The sequence below is a fragment of the Chiloscyllium plagiosum genome, unplaced genomic scaffold (genome assembly GCF_037043375.1).
Source record: "Chiloscyllium plagiosum isolate Xiang-an unplaced genomic scaffold, Cpla_swu_hap1 HiC_scaffold_31, whole genome shotgun sequence".
Lineage (NCBI taxonomy): Eukaryota > Metazoa > Chordata > Chondrichthyes > Orectolobiformes > Hemiscylliidae > Chiloscyllium > Chiloscyllium plagiosum.
The window spans coordinates 18,749,948-18,765,820 of record NW_028270169.1 but is presented as its reverse complement, the minus strand read 5'-3'; the positions used below and the strand labels follow the sequence as shown (position 1 = coordinate 18,765,820).

Here is a 15,873-nt window from a genome sequence, read left to right as displayed (position 1 = left end):
AGGACATTTAGGATTTTGAAGGCATATCAACACACTTCAAAGATGTGAGGGTGTGAGACTTGGAGGGAAACTTGCAGGTGATAACAATGTCATTCATTTACTAAATAATTCTTCTGGTTGGAGGAGGTCACTGGTCTGGGAAGTGTTGCTGCTGAAGTTGTCTCAGTAGCTTGCTGTGGGATATTCTGCAGAAGGTGTACAGTACATTGTAATCACTGGTGTGTAGGGAAGAGGAGCAGGTCCAACACATTGCAGTTTACAACACAAGAGGCCATTAGAATAGAGATGCCAGCCCAAATGCAGGGCATGTATAAAATTATTTCCATTTTTGTGTAATCTTAATAATTTCTCTTCATGTTGCTGAGGTTAGTTAGTTGATCTTTTATATGCAAGATGGCAATGGAACCTGCAGGGATTCCCTGCTCTCACTTCACAGAGCCACATAGTGGCCACATCATGTAACTACATTGTGACCACCGACGCAGAAAAATCACAGGCAAAATATTGACACAGCAACTTATGATTCAGTTACAATAGGGTTAATATTATAGAGAAAGCAATATACAAGCTGGTTTATTGTTGTGCTGATTTAGGTCTCTAATCCTGCTGGCAGTCTGAGGGTTAATAGTACCTCATAAAAATTTCATCAAGGCCATGAAATAAATTTTAATTTCAAAATGAGAATGCCAGCCCCAGCAACTCCTATTGTAAAATAAAGCTATATACCAATTGACTCCCAGTCAGGAGGTTTTGGGACCGAGACCCAGCATTGCCTCATATTTGAACTTGACTGCCTGATAGTTTGCCACATGTTATGGCGGAACGGTGAGCACTTAGCCAGATCTGAATTCGGAAGGACCCTTGGTCCAATTGATTCCATCTTTAATGAACAGTGACCCCCCAACACCCCACCCCAACCCCCACCTCTGTAGAAGACCACTTTGGGTCTAATGTATCTTACACCCAGGCTGCCAGCCTTGTGCTTGCTCTCCAACAGGCTTGTCCTGTGCACAGACCCTAGCCTTCCTCACCCTTCAGGGCGTGAGTAAGACAGACTGGGAGTGATTCTGAGAAGGAAACTTGAGAAAATCCATACTTTCCAACACCACAGTGGCCAGGGAGATTCAGTGAGGGTGTGGAGGAGAGAAAAGCTCCTTTTGGAAACAGAAAACAAGAATGTTCTAGCCAAGGTAAGGAAGAGATCCGGCTTTACACTTATTTCATTGAGAGCTTAAAGATGACTCAAGGGCTGCAGTATCTGTGTGACTTCAACTGGGTAACCAGGCAAAAAGACGTTGGCAGGAACTGAAAACACTTAATCATCCAACTTTCATTAGGCTGCGAGGTCCTTTTTCAAATAAAAAAAACACTGAACAGCCAACCTCCCACTCCAAGCCATGACAACGTCTTACTGTGAGAGTTCTGCAGCTGGGTCACTGTGGCCATGAACGGTTGCTGTGACATGTGACTCTGAGACTGCTGCATGATTGGCTGCTGATGCGGACTGTGAAGTTGCTGTGAAAACTGCACAGGTTGTAGAGCTGCCAGGCTACCTGCTGTCACGCTGTTTATAACAGGAACACTCTGCCCCTGGGATGTGCTTATACCTGGAAAATCAAAAAAAAAACACAAAGACAGGGCAACAATGTCAGTACTCCATACGCAAAAATCTTTCAAAGCATCGCTCATCCAAATTCCATTTGCCCGATTAAAGTACCTCCACCCATTGCCCACCTACTCAAAAAATAAACACAGCTACAGACTGGTAGAAAGTCCCCTCACAGGACTTCACCCACAGGTGGTACCGTACTGACCGAGGGGTAGATATGTGCACGTCAGTTCCCATACTGTCCTTTTACTCAACTGTGGGATGTGGGTGTGGTTAGCTAGCCAGCATTTCTCGCCCGTCCCTAGTTGCCCTTGAGACAGTGGTGGTGACCTGTCTTCTTGAACCACTGCAGTCCACATGCTGTGGGCTGACCCACAATGCCGAGGGAGAGAATTCCAGGATTTTGACCAGAGACAGTGAACGAACAGAGATAGATTTCCAAGTTGGGACGGTGAGCGGCCTGGAGGGGAGGTTGCAGGTGGTGGCGTTGCCGTGTATCTGCTGCCCTTGTCCTTCTAGATGGAATCGGTCGTGGGGGTTGGAGAATGCTGTCTGAGGATATTTGGTTAATTTTTGCAGTGCAACTTGTAGATCGTACACACTGCTGCTACTGAGCATTGGTGGTGGAGGGAATGGATGCTTATGGATGTGATGCCAATCAAATGGGCTGCTTTGTCTGAGGTTACCACAAAGGTCCCACCTTCTCAATCTCTCCCCTTGCCTGAGGTGTGGTGACTCTGAGGTTAAACTCACCACCAATCATCTCTCTAATGAGAGAGCAACCTTATGGTCCTTTGGGACTATCCTGACTTCGACTTTTTTTTAAATCTTGTTAGAGTTGGGAGCAAGTTCTTTGAGTGAGCTGCCACTAGATTTGCAGCTGGAACATACACAGTTTTTAACTTTATGTTTGATTCAGATACTCATCAGATTCACAACAGACACAGATTTTAAAGTGGAAACTGAGCAATGACAGAATTAACTGGACAGGAAACAAATTCAAATGAAAGTAAGATTATTCCAAGACAAATATCAATCAGTTCAAATAGTGACTAACACAGGCAATAGCCTTCGCAAAAATATAAGGCATAGGGGTAGGACTAGGCCTCACGAGGCCTCTTGAGCCTATTCTGCCATTTAGTTCTCGTCCTTGTCCCAAACCTTATTTCGTATTTCCCTAATCCTTTACTACCTCTACGGTTTAAAAAAGTTAGATAAAATAAAAGCTGGATCTTTTGCTTCATGGCTGGATGTTTCAATATGGGATTTGATCAGACAGATGGGAAAGGCTGAATGATCTCTGTAATAACGCTCATTCTACACATTCAGAATTCATCGGTGCTTTGGAGATTTAAGCAACACTGACATGGCCTTGTTTGTTGTCAGTCCCAATTCCTCTCTGAATATTAGATTAGGCCACTTCAAAGTGAGTTAAGAGTCAGTCATCAAGTGCAGAATACAGTTTCTAGTAGGCCTGGTCTTGTAGGGGTGGCCAAATCTCTTCCCAAAAGGACTATTAGTGAGCCAGTTGTTTTTTTTTTCTAATGAGTATTCAGCACTATTATGGCCATAACTGAGAGAGCAGTCTCTGCCTTGCTTGGGAGACAGACCAAGCCTTGACTCCTGATTAATGTTAGTTTCCCTGGCACTAATGCAAAGCAAGGACACTGCAGAGTGAGAGTAATTACAGCCAAAATCATTCTCAACTCAGAAATAGTTTGTGAAAATAATAATGCCCTTTTCAGTAAAATTATATTTCTGAATCTGGTTGATTTTCCTCTATTTTAAAGCCACGTGTTGATAAGATATTAAGATAGACAAAGATTTCCAGAGTCTTGCTCAATGGGAGTGCAGTTCAGGGAATCTCCATGTGTTTCATGCCAAGCAAATCCCTATATCCAGATTGCAACTAATTTCTTGGATGCTGGGATTCAGTACTTCCCCTCCAGTGAGATTCTGGGCAGTAAGCATCACAAATGAGCCAACATCCACACATATGGACTTCTCAGGAGCAGTCACTAGATAATCCTCTACTGCTGTCTGCTCTCTTCTGCAGAAATACTGATTCTGATAATGATGATCAATTCACTAGGGTGTAGAGGTGAAGCTAATATACTGTATTTCCTGCCAGTGGATTCAATGTCCACTATCTCCACCACTGGTGCACTATGTTATGAACAATGTGCAGTGCAGCCATTCAGTAAGGCTACTTTGACAGTGCCTCCCAATTCCTCAACCTTTACTGCTGAGGAGGTCAACCAAATGATGGAAATATCATTTTCTTCAGACTTCCCTCCAAGTGAGAACCTGTCACAACTGGGACATATACACTGTCATTCCTTCATCATTGTTGGAATTCCCTAGTTGACACCATCCCCACAAGGACCAAAGCTCAAGCCAATGAGCCACCACCATTTCTAACCCACTAAAGGTGGACAACAACTTCAGCCCGGCCAGTGCTTCCACATCCAGCAAACAAGTAATTAGCAAAGAAAGAAAAGAGGCACACTCCTTCTCGGCCTGCCTCCCCTCTCGAGAGCTCTGATTCTCATTTGAAATGCTACTAAGATCAGCTATTTGAGATGAGATGTGAGTCGACCATGACATCCTTATTGGACAGTGCCACATTAATTGGTGTATCTATTTTGACAGCAGAACCACAATCTTATGGCAAATCTCTCATGAATAAACATGAACACAAGGCCCCAGAACATTATGAAACTCGCATTGCAAAGCGGAAGAACAAGTGGAACGCCAGGTTAGTTGGAAAGAGGGCATACTTTGTGCTATCGCCATGACTCCAGAGAGGGGGTTGATGATGAGATTCTGTGTTTGTTGGTGATTGTGATGTGGAGGTTGTGACAAGCTGTGAATATTTGTCAACGTGCTGACCGGAGGCAGAGGTCCACCTGTAGCAGTGATCTAAACAAAGAAGAGAAAAGAGAAACCAGATCAGATACTAGTTGAAACTTGTTCAGAAGTTACTCATTTAGTGGCATGTGTTCAGCCAGTGGGTGTAAGAGCTTGTTAAGTGGATCATTGCATCTGTAAACAGTGAGTATTACAAACCATTTTGTATCAAACAGCTCTTTTTATTCATAGGCACAAGGAGAAGGTTCTAGATTTTGTCCCTGACACAATTGTGACTTCCTTTTCAAAAGTGACCAATCTCTGTTGGTTTGCTACCATTTTTATAAGAATTTGTATCCTGAAACAGCTCAGTGTTATTTTCCCCATCAATACCATAAAGTGAGCATTAGTGGAAATACTCTTCTAAATCAAATGGACCTAGTCAAAGGCCACATTGGGATCAATTGTCTTTTCCAGTATTTATGCTCATGAAAAGAAATGACAAGTTTCAAAGAACTTATACAGCATGTACAGACACTCTACATACTTACGCATACATTTATAAAAGAGGCAAATTGTGAATTGTTTGATGAAGTAACAGATTTATGAAGGGGTCAATGGATGCTCTGTCTAAATATTAAGAAAACATTTGGTAAAGCTTCACATAAAGAGATGGGTTAAAAGCTTGCGGCTTATATACTTTGATAAAAACATGGTTAAGGATAGAAAACAGCAACTTGAGGTGTACAGATATTTTTCTGACAGGAGGATATAGACACTGGTGTTCCGCAAGGGTCAGTACTAGGGTCACTGCTTTCAACCAATCAACTTTGGTAAAGCATGGAGAGGCAAGAAGGATGGATAGAGAGTGGGGCTGAGGAACTGTTAAACAGAGAGACTTGATGCATTTTGGTAAAAGGGTTAGGAAAAGGGCAACAGGAACTTTAATGCCACAGAACAAAAGAGTCTAATGGGATAGAGGGACCCGAGGGTTCGTGCACATTGATTTCTGAACATGATAGGTACTGAGAGTGTGGTTAACAAAGCACATAGGATCTCCATCTTCATGAGACATTGAGTTCAAAAGTGAGAAGGTTTTACTAAAAGTTTTATAAAGCTCTGGTCAGACAACAACAGTTGCAGTGTGTCCAGTTCTGGCCACCACATTTTAGGAAGGACGTGGTGGTGCAGAGGAGATTCACCAGAATGGTGCCGGTGATGAGGGGCTACAAGGTTAGGTAGAGATGCCAAAGTTGTTTCTCTGCAGATGAAATAAAGCAATTCCCATTAGCTGATGGCTAGGAGACATGAACCAGAGTTTTGGGTAAGACATAGAGGAGATTGAAATAAAGGTCTGTGAGTAGATCTCTTTAGCAGCGTGTAGGTAATTACAGGAGAACAGTGCCTACAGAGTGCAGGGAGAGATGATCAATGATTTCAAAAGGAGATTGGATGGGCACGTGAGAGGAATAAACTTGCAGGGCGATGGGTATAGAATGGGAGAATGGGACTGTCTGGATCTAGGTACAGATAGCCGGCAAGGCTGCAAGTCAATGAGCCAAAACATCTCCCTCAAAGATTTAGTGACTCTTTAATTCAATGAGTCCTCCAGTGAGTAACTCCCAGCACTAATTCCTTCTCATTATCTCCTCCGCACAGGAAGTGTAATGTGGTGCCCTGCATTCACTGACAGCAGGTACGTACCATCAGTAAATAGTGCAAATCACCATTAAATGGTAAGTGGCTGCCAGCTACAATGTAATTGCTGTTAATGGCTGTCAATTGAAAAATTCTGTTTTGAAAATTGACTGCAGCATGCAGCTTAGCAGAGAAAATTAACTTAAGGTGTGGACAGCCTTCCAAGATCAATAAGGGGAGGCTTTTTGCATTTAGGAGAAACTCAGACTTACCTTTCCTCACAGAATCAAATATCTTTACCATCTGACCCTTTGGGTCTGTGCTGGCTCTCTGACAGAACTCTCCACATCATATCCCCTTTTCCCTATCACTATTAACATTTCACTTTTTACTATAAATTTATCTACTTTTTTTTGAAAACCTTTACAGATTAAATCAATGGTTTAAGTTTTATATTGCAAGTGTTGTTATCAACCTCTATATTCAAAGAGGTTTTTGGTGGGAGGGTGGAGTTTGTGTTTTTTTTAAAATCCCCTTTTAAATCCCTGAAGGTGCTTGCTGGATCCTAATACAGTTTACTGCATCCCAAAATGGTCTGTCTTACTTCCCAGACAATTGGCACTTATGCTGTGAAGAATTTCCTCCGTCCATAAATACTACATATTGCCTTTAATACAAGGGAGCTTTGATGGAAACTCTTTAGTTCCAGCTGGTTCTTTGGTTGATGGAACATGTTCATTGGCAGAGCAGGGAAAAATGTCCATGCAAAATGCGGAATGTTCCAGGCCTGCACAGGCAGATGGTGCATGAAAAGTTTTCTGACGTCGTTCCCTGCACTGGCCTTTTTTACCACAGGGCACCTACCCCAACCCTGGTATGGTGCCCATCGAATTGAGTACTCTGATCCTGGTTTAAGGCAGTTCATTGTAATGTTCCAGTCAGTCTCTACTTATTGATTAGTAAGGGGATCAAGGGGAGAAGGCAGGAAAATGGGATTGAGGAGCGTGTCAGCCATGATCGAATGGTGGAGCAGACTCAGTTTGTTAAATGGCCTAATTCTGCCCCTATATCTTATGATCTTATGGTCCATGGTCATTTTCTGGTGATGATGAGAGGCCGTTTAGCTGTCTGTGGGAGTGAACACTTTGTTTGAGGCTGGCTGGGGGTGGGAAGAAGGTATTAGTGTTCAGGGCTCCAGACAGGCCCACCCGTCTCACCTACCTCGCGGAGTGGGAGTGCCGTTAAATTCCCTTGCAGAAGGAATCCCTGCTCCTCCCGAATAATGTTAGCCTGATGGGCTTTCATATTTCTTCATTAAATTCTTTAAAGTCCTTCATGTTGAAGAACCCCCTTCTGGTTGTTTGCTTTTTATTGTTGGCAGATGCTGCCCTGAAGCTGGAGATTTTCCGATGTCCCAAACCCAACTCCCTCATTTCCACTGTGGCTTTGGTAGTCTGCCTGCCATCTTGTTTTGGACAAAAAAAAACTTGTCTCTGGTTAAAATTCCAACCAGTGACCGTTACCCTTCGGGGGTGCTGGGTTAAGGATCCAAGGGTTGTCCCGGTTCTTCTTTCCTACCCTCCCAAAACTGAAAATCTAGCCCAAGGAGTTTGTGCCGTAAATGGGGACGTGATGTGTGTGCATGATTCCTGAATCACGATTAGAAAATACGCTTGAGGCGCAGTTATCCAACGCAGTGGGGTCTCAGCCAGATTGCCATTGGAGGTGTAGGAGACAATGGGTAAATATCTGATACCAACCATCTTCTGTGGAACTTCCTGAGAAAAGGGTCAGCCCCTCTCTGACCATTTTCTCATACTTCCTAGCAGCAAACTGACCAATAAGCAGCTGATCTCGAACCCTTCCTCTTCATCATGTGCGAGGACATTGAGTCATAGAGATGTGCAACATGGAAACAGACCCTTCGGTCCAACTTGTCCAGGCTGATCAGATATCCCAACCTAATCTAGTCCCATTTGCCAGCACCTGGCCCACATCCCTCCAAACCCTTCCTATTCATATACCCATCCAAATGCCTTTTAAATGTTGCAATTGTACCAGCCTCCACCACTTCCTCTGGCAGCTCATTCCATACACATACACCCTCTGTGTGAAAAAGTTACCCCTTCGGTCTCTTTTATATCTTCCCCTCTCACCCTAAACCTATGCCCTCTAGTTCTGGACTTCCCCACCCCAGGGAACAGACATTGTCTCTTTATCCTGTCCATGCCCCTCATGATTTTGTAAACCTCTATAATGTTTTGTAAACCTCAGTCTCCGACGCTCCAGAGAAAACAGCCCCAGCCTATTCAACCTCTCCCTATAGCTCAAATCCTCCAACCCTGGCAACATCCTTGTAAATCTATTCTGAACCCTTTCAAGTTTCACAACATCTTTCCGATAGGGAGGAGACCAGAATTGCACACAATATTCCAACAGTGGCCTAACCAGTGTCCCGTATAGCCGCAACATGACCTCCCAACTCCTGTGCTCAATACTCTGGGTCCAAGGCAGAAATTAAATTGAAATTGAATTAAATTGAAAACGAAAGAGGCAAAACAAGAAATAGGGAATAGGTCACAGTACAGTAAGGGTTGAAAGGCCAGTGGGTCACAAGGGGAAAGAAAGCCGAGGCAGGTAAGAGTTCCATTGCTTGGAAACAAAGTAGGAGGTTGTATAGTGAGCCCAGACTGGAAAATTGGATTGGAAAGCAATAGAGAGAAAGGAAAGTTGGAAGAAAAGGTAGAAAAACAAAGGAAATAGGAAAAAAGAAAATAAAGCTTCTTTTGTATCGCTTTGACATCCTTTGGCACTTTGCATACAACAAAATTATGTTTCAGTGTGCAGTAACTGGTACATAGGCAATGACAGTTAGGGAACGTCAGAGAAACTAAGTGAGAAATGAAGTAAATTAGTTTATTATCAATATGATTGTCACCAGTGATAAAGAATAGTGTCACACCCCAAAACACAACTTGACAATGTGCTTGATCAATAAATTGAAAAGGTTTCTTTGTCAGCTTTATTGCTTGAGTACTGAACTTGCACATTTAGTGCTGTGCAGGCTAAGGGTTACTGCACTGCCTTGCAGTTCTGACCTATTCTGGATTCCAGACCTTGCTCTCCTACAATGCTCTCATTGTCTTGTATGAGTCTGCCCGCCATTAAAAAGCGACTTGTTTGTTTTGCCTTCTCGGACTCTTATCTTATCAGCACTGCAGTTACAATAGTGCAGGTGTACTCACCATCTTGCCATCAGGTGACAGCAGACTGTGGCTTGGGTCCAGGTTTGCTGGCGAGACTTGCTGTAAAACTGTTTGGCTTGTTACCATGGCGCTGTTACCATGGTGGCTGATTGCTGTGGAAGAGGAGACTTCACTGGTCCCTTGCTGGCCATATCGCACGCCTCCTGCACAAAATAAATTCAAAATCAAATACACTGAAATTGACTGAATTGTATCTTAGCCTTCTTAGCCCAACAGAGAGCAAACAAAAAAAAAACACGTGAAGTAAACACTGACATGGTGGCAGGGGCAAAGGTGAAAGGTCTCTGGTGTACCTAAGTACGTCAGTCAATACACTGCCTGTGTTCCCACTAAGCAGCAGAATGAAAAGACCAACATTTCAGTGTGCAAACCTGGATGTGGTAAGAACATCAAACCATGCCACAAATCAAAATAGGCATTTAACTCTATAATGGAGGAAAAGCCAAGGTGATAATTCTAAATGCAGTTAAGAATTTCAGCCCCACGTAGGTTTCTTCTGTTAGAAAATAATTCTTCCCAGCCTTTTTAGAAGTTGTGCTACGTGATAAAGTCTAAATGAAATTCTAAGCCCTGATATCTGTTGAAAGTGCTAGAACTGCTGCATCCCCCTACTTAATTCTGAACAGGACAGTAATCCGTAATGCAGGTAGTCAGATAGGAGGCAATCTCAACCCAACAGATCAGCAAGTCTCCACAGGGCTGTTGGTGACTGACATGTTAACCGCACATGGAGGGATAGACCTGTCACAGCAGTCTGGGATTTTCTTTCTCCAACTCCACTCCAAATAATCCTGAAGGTTAATGCCTTGAAGAGAAGGATGGAGCTAACAGACAAGTAGTAAGAAGTGTCCAAGTGGTCTGGTTTGGTAAGCTGCTGAGTATCAGCTGGTTAAACTCAACTTGAGCAGCCCAGGCCTGAATCCCCATGGATTGTTTCATGGCATGGTGTTCTTAATGGGAAAGGGTGTGGCCTTGCTACCAGGTGAACAAAGTCTGTGTGGACGACTCAGGGGTTAGATGCCCCATTTCACCAGAAGTAATTCGCCATCTCACATCAAACAGGATAGCAACACAACACGAATTCATGTCACTTCAGAGAGCACGTGAGCAGGAAGATCCTTGTGAGCAGGTCGCTGACTGTTAGTGAGGCAGCAATTCTAAACCTTGTACTCTCGAGTGACCGCGAGATAATATTAGCCTTAAACTCCAGGACTGCTTTTTTTTAAAATTAGCCTTGGGTTATGATGGATGAGGCCTTTCTTCCAGTCCATCCTGATTGTCGGGGAGGAGTAAGTGGGGATGGGGGTTGAGAGTCTCTCGCAATATAGAAATCACTGAGTCCAACTCTCAGGACGGCCCGAGGTTTGCCTCAGTTTGGGGGCTTCTGTCAGAGAGGCGTAACATTCTGAGGAAACAAAAGCACTACTGCCCGGCTCACCCTGACTGAGTAGCACCTCCTGCCAGCTGGCCATGTTGGGGCACTGATGGTTGTGGAGATGTTCATAGCCAGGAGAACCTTGACTTCCTTCATGAAGGAAGATGCCGGGCAGCGAGTGGCCTATGAAGGGAAAAAATGGGGAGAAAAGAAAGACAAGGTGAAAAAAAAATAAATGTGACAAAGAAAGCATGGGCAGACAACAACAAACCACATTTCTGTAGTGAACCCTGTGCAGGAGGAAAAGAATGTGGATTTACATAGAATCTGCCACCTCCTCAGGACACCCCAAAGTGTTTCATTACCAATTCAGCAATTCAAATACTGTCAACACATGTGACAATCAATGTTAACATTGCAAGTTCCCGCAGACATAAATGACCAGCTAGTTGGAGGTCAAAGGATAAATATTGTCCAAAACAGGAGTGGATTCCCCTTGTTCAACTTCAAAGGCACTGTCTTGTGCTCAAGTAAAAGAGGGCAAATGGTGACTTAGTTTTATAAAGCACAGCACTTCCAGCAGGGAATCCCTCCCTCAGCAAGAGGGGAATAAATGAAATGGGAAAAATTAGTCTACGTACGTTAAAGCCTAACAGAGAGAAGGTTTCGAAAAACAGGGAGGGAGGTGATAAGGTGAAAGACCAAGACTGGAATTTCCTCAGCCAAGGGGTAGCGTGACTGAGAAATAGAACATTTTGAGTTGCAACCCATATGCGCTATGAAAAATGAGCTTGATTATCACTTAAGATTGATAAATCTGTGACATCGTCACTCGATCTTAGTGCCTTGAAAGCAGCCTTTCAATTGCAATGAAAACAAGAACTGCGTTCATAGCTGGAAATGTGCCAACACAAGCAGTACCTCATATCCAGGGCAAACATTGTGAAATGCCAGGGTGATGGCATTATTGAATAATTCAGAGTCACAGTTGTCACTATTTCTCACAGTTGCCAACTTCCTTCATATTTCTGACATTGTGATGTGTGTTTGTTCTTTCAAGCTCAGAGATGGCTGTAGACAGCCATTTGTTACTTTTCTGAAAGTGTTTGGGACCTCTATTCTGTGCACTACAAACTAAACATTTCAGAGCTTGCTCTGTGCTAGCTGATCCTAACCATCAGTCACTCCTGATTGCTTTCTAGGGATTTTTCCATTATTATGGATTTTGCACAAAAAACGGACTATCCAGTGAACTACAAAGAGCCATCGACTTGTAACCCAGGGAGGAGGAAGTCAGGAAAAAAAGTCCTATTTGAGCTGGGCGCTGATTCATTCCCTTGTTCAAGTTGTAGAGCTTTAACGAAAGAGCGGAAAGTACAGTACGATTTGCAATGTGGCCTGGTTACCCTAGATGGTTAGTCGACTAGTGTGACATTCAGAATAAAACCAACAGCATCCCCTTGTGATTCCCATTTAAACCGAGGTAACTTGGGACCCGTCTCCTCCCCCTGCCGGGACAGTGAATCCAATAGCAAACCACCTCTGACAGAAACTGCCAAGATATCAGCTCAGGATGAAGCATCAGCAGACAATGTGACAAGAGTCTTGCTGTTGGGCAGAGCACCCACGGAATGAAATGGTCACCTTACGGGCTCCCCAGTATGGTTGCATGGCTTGGTATGGATGAAAAGTCCTCACCAGGACTCCCTCATGAACCAAACAGCAGCAGAGTCAAAGAAGCAATAGGTAAAGACTAAAAAAGAAATGTTCCTTCTCTCCTAGTCCAATCCAATGTGTAGGCCAGGAAAGACAATGGGATTCCTATTGCCAAGGAAAGATAAAGAATCAATCTGACTAATCTTACTGAATAAAAACATAAACCAATGAAGATTTGCAACAGAAAGCATCATGAGTCCAAGTGAGGCTCCTGAATGACTCAAGAGTGTTCTCACCTCTTTCCCCAACACCTACCACCTGCTGAAGAGATACAATGACAATAGGGAAGGAAACATCTGATGAGCTACAATAGGAACCTCAGGAAAGCTGTTCCCCGATACTATAAATGCTGAAACAACTCCAGCAGATGATGATGATGGCATCTGAGCTGTCAATAACCAAACACAAATAAATCCATGCACCCCGTCTCCTACTCCCTCAGCAAATGATCACCCCTTCTTCATATCGCAGATTCCTTGGTTGCCACATCTATGAATCATTTAAATGTAACCGATTATCGATTGATTATTTGCTTGAAGGAGGCATGAATTAACAGCTTTTAACTGCTTTTCAATGACCCTACATCAATGACTAAAATTTGTTTTGTAAAACTTCCATGAGGCTTCATCAATGTTAAATCAGTAGTGTACTCAGTTTCCCCATCTCTAATGCAAGCCCGTTTAGCAACGGTTTGCCTTGTAAACAGCAGCAAGACAGTAAAACCCTTAAATGGTTCTGTCGCCCAGTGGTCACATAATAGTCCAGAGGATAATAAAAAGCTTTTAGTTTACAACCCAGCCTCCAGTAAAACTGTCAGTGGGGAAAAAAATCCATTATTTCTTTGGCTGTTAACAGTATCTTATATGATTGCTTGTGAAATTCTTTATAATTTTTTCACCTCTATATTCCTAAAGGGATTGACCAATGCCAGAACTCAATTCTGAGCTGTTGTACTTTTCAAAGTAAGCAATCCAGTCTGCACAGTGAATCGGATCTTATTCTCATTTACTATCCACACAGATGTACTTTCCATCTGGAGACCTGGGATATTATGAACAAGACTGAGAAACTTACAGCTTATTTCCCTTCCCTTAACCAGTGTTAATTGTGACACTGTTGAGAGTGTGGTGCTAGAAAAGCACAGCAGGTCGGGCAACATCCGAGGAGCAGGAAAATCGATGTTTCGGGCATAAAGCCTTCATCAGGAAGTGCTTTCTATGTCAACTGCAACAATCCACTTGCAAGCTAGTTGGCTCCAGGGCTGTCTCAAATTCATTGCCATTTTGAGCATATCCTGCATTCACCAACTCACCATAAGTATTGCAGTAGGAAACAACAATAAAAACAGACAGGATACCCTTCGTTGTCCAGTACTTCCCGGGTGCAGAACGACTATGCCATGTTCTTCACAGCCTTCAATATCGATGAGGATGAGCACCTCGCCAAGACCTTCCCTGCGCCTTCACTTCTCGCCTTAAAACAACCAGCAAACCTTAAAGTGATCATGAGCAAACTGCCCAGCCCTCAGGACAACAACACTGCACAACCCTATCACAGCAGCCGCTGCAAGATGTGTCAACATGGATACCATCATTATGCGTGGGGACACCTTCCACCATGTACATGGCGAGTACTCATGTGACTCAGCCAACGTTGTCTATCTCATACGCTGCAAGCAAGGATGCCCTGAGGGATGGTATATTGGCAAGACCGAACAGATGCTATGACAATGGATGAATGGACACCGCACACCAACACCAGGCACCTAGTTGTGGAACACTTCAGCGGTCCAGGACATTCGGCCTCAGACCTTCAGGTGGCCATCCTCCAAGGCGGACTTCAGGACAAGCAACAACACAGAGTGACTGAGCAGAAGCTAATAGCAAAGTTCGGTATCCATGGGAATGGCCTCAACCGGGACCTTGGGTTCATGTAACACTACAGGTGACCCCACTGCATGATAAACACACACACACACCCTTACATGCACCCTCTCAAACATACCCCACCACACTTAACCAAGTTTACATACATACACATATAAACACACACACTCTATCACATGCACTCACACCCACATGCACACTCAATCTGTCACTCTGACATGCATGCACAAGTAAGCTTATGGGTGATTTTGTTTTTGCAGAATTACATTTTATTTTGCTCAAAAACTGCATGAATCCCTGTAAAACTCTGTAAAACTATACAGAGGGTTTGTCAGTCTGACATAGCATTGGGACACAGACAGACTTCATACCTATTGTTTAAAAACCTGAGCTATCTTGAGAATGTAATTTAAAAGAAGTTCTGGGACTTCCATATCAAAGAACAGAAACCAGCATATTCCATTATAAAAGATGAAAGTTTTAATCTAAGACTGTTTACTGTATCACATCTCCATGACATTGGACTCCTTTGGCTATAATTTCTGTGAGCATGATCTTATTCTCCACAGCCATCTGAATAAGGAGTGGTGCTCCAAAAGCTGGTGCTTCCAAATACGCCTGTTGGACGATAAACTGTGTTGTGTGATTTTTAATTGAATACATTCAAAGGTATGCAAACACCAAGTGTCACTACGTACTGAGGTTCTACCTGTCCCCGGTGTTGCAAAGGATGGACCTGGCCCCGCTGCCGCGGAACGCTCCGAGTAGTTGGACAGTTCCGTATCAACTCCATCTCAAGCATCAAAAACTGTAAATACAACAAACTTTTATCTACCCACCTCCATAACCAGCGCTCCTCAAACATTCCAGAAGATTTCCCTGGCCTCGGAATTTACTCAGACGCCATTAGCCATGCGGCTGATACAGCTGCCACCCCCACGCTGATTGATGATGTCACTTCCGCCCCCATCATGGCCACTCCCACAACCACTTCCACCCCTCACAATTCCTCATGCATCACATGTGACATCACTTCCGCCCCTCACATCATCGCTGATGCCACATGCTCAGTGACTTCCGCCACCCCTACTGCCATGGTCACCACCACTTCAGCCCCCACCGCCACTCACCTGCATTCTGCTGACATGTCCCCCACAGACCCCACTGTCACTATCCCCACCCCCCAGAACCCCGAGGGGAACACTACCCCTGCTCATGACTCCACCCCCATTCCCCCCACCATCACACCCACTCCAGTTACAGGTTCCGCCCCACTCCCAGCTCTACACACACCAGGTCCCAACTCCCAGCCCTGCCGAGTTTTCACCATCCCCCCTGACCTCCCCCTCACTGAGGACGAACGATCAGTCCTCAGCAAAGGACACACCTTCATCCCCCTCCGTCCACGCATCAATGAATTTAATACACACCATGGCGTCGAACAATTCTTCCATCGCCTCCGCCTCCGAGCTTACTTTCACAATCAGGATTCCCGCCCACCTTCCGAGGACCCCTTCGCCCACCTCCAACACA

The 15,873-nt window shown here is 44.1% G+C and overlaps 1 protein-coding gene across 7 annotated transcripts in view; it reads right to left on the bottom strand.

Annotated features, from left to right (window-relative positions):
• hnf1ba (HNF1 homeobox Ba) overlaps positions 1 to 15,873 on the bottom strand; it is a 103,572-nt gene that overhangs the window by 36,888 nt on the left and 50,811 nt on the right. For 4 of the 7 annotated variants that reach the window (XM_043718363.2, XM_043718360.2, XM_043718361.2 and 1 more), the window contains exons 5-8: positions 10,802 to 10,921; positions 9,343 to 9,506; positions 4,390 to 4,531; positions 1,413 to 1,607 (exon numbers count right to left, since the gene is read on the bottom strand). In XM_043718363.2, the coding sequence (XP_043574298.1) occupies positions 1,413 to 1,607; positions 4,390 to 4,531; positions 9,343 to 9,506; positions 10,802 to 10,921 (621 nt within the window). The remainder of the gene's footprint in view (positions 1 to 1,412; positions 1,608 to 4,389; positions 4,532 to 9,342; positions 9,507 to 10,801; positions 10,922 to 15,873) is intronic. The other 3 variants (XM_043718366.2, XM_043718365.2, XM_043718364.2) reach the window with 1 other exon arrangement.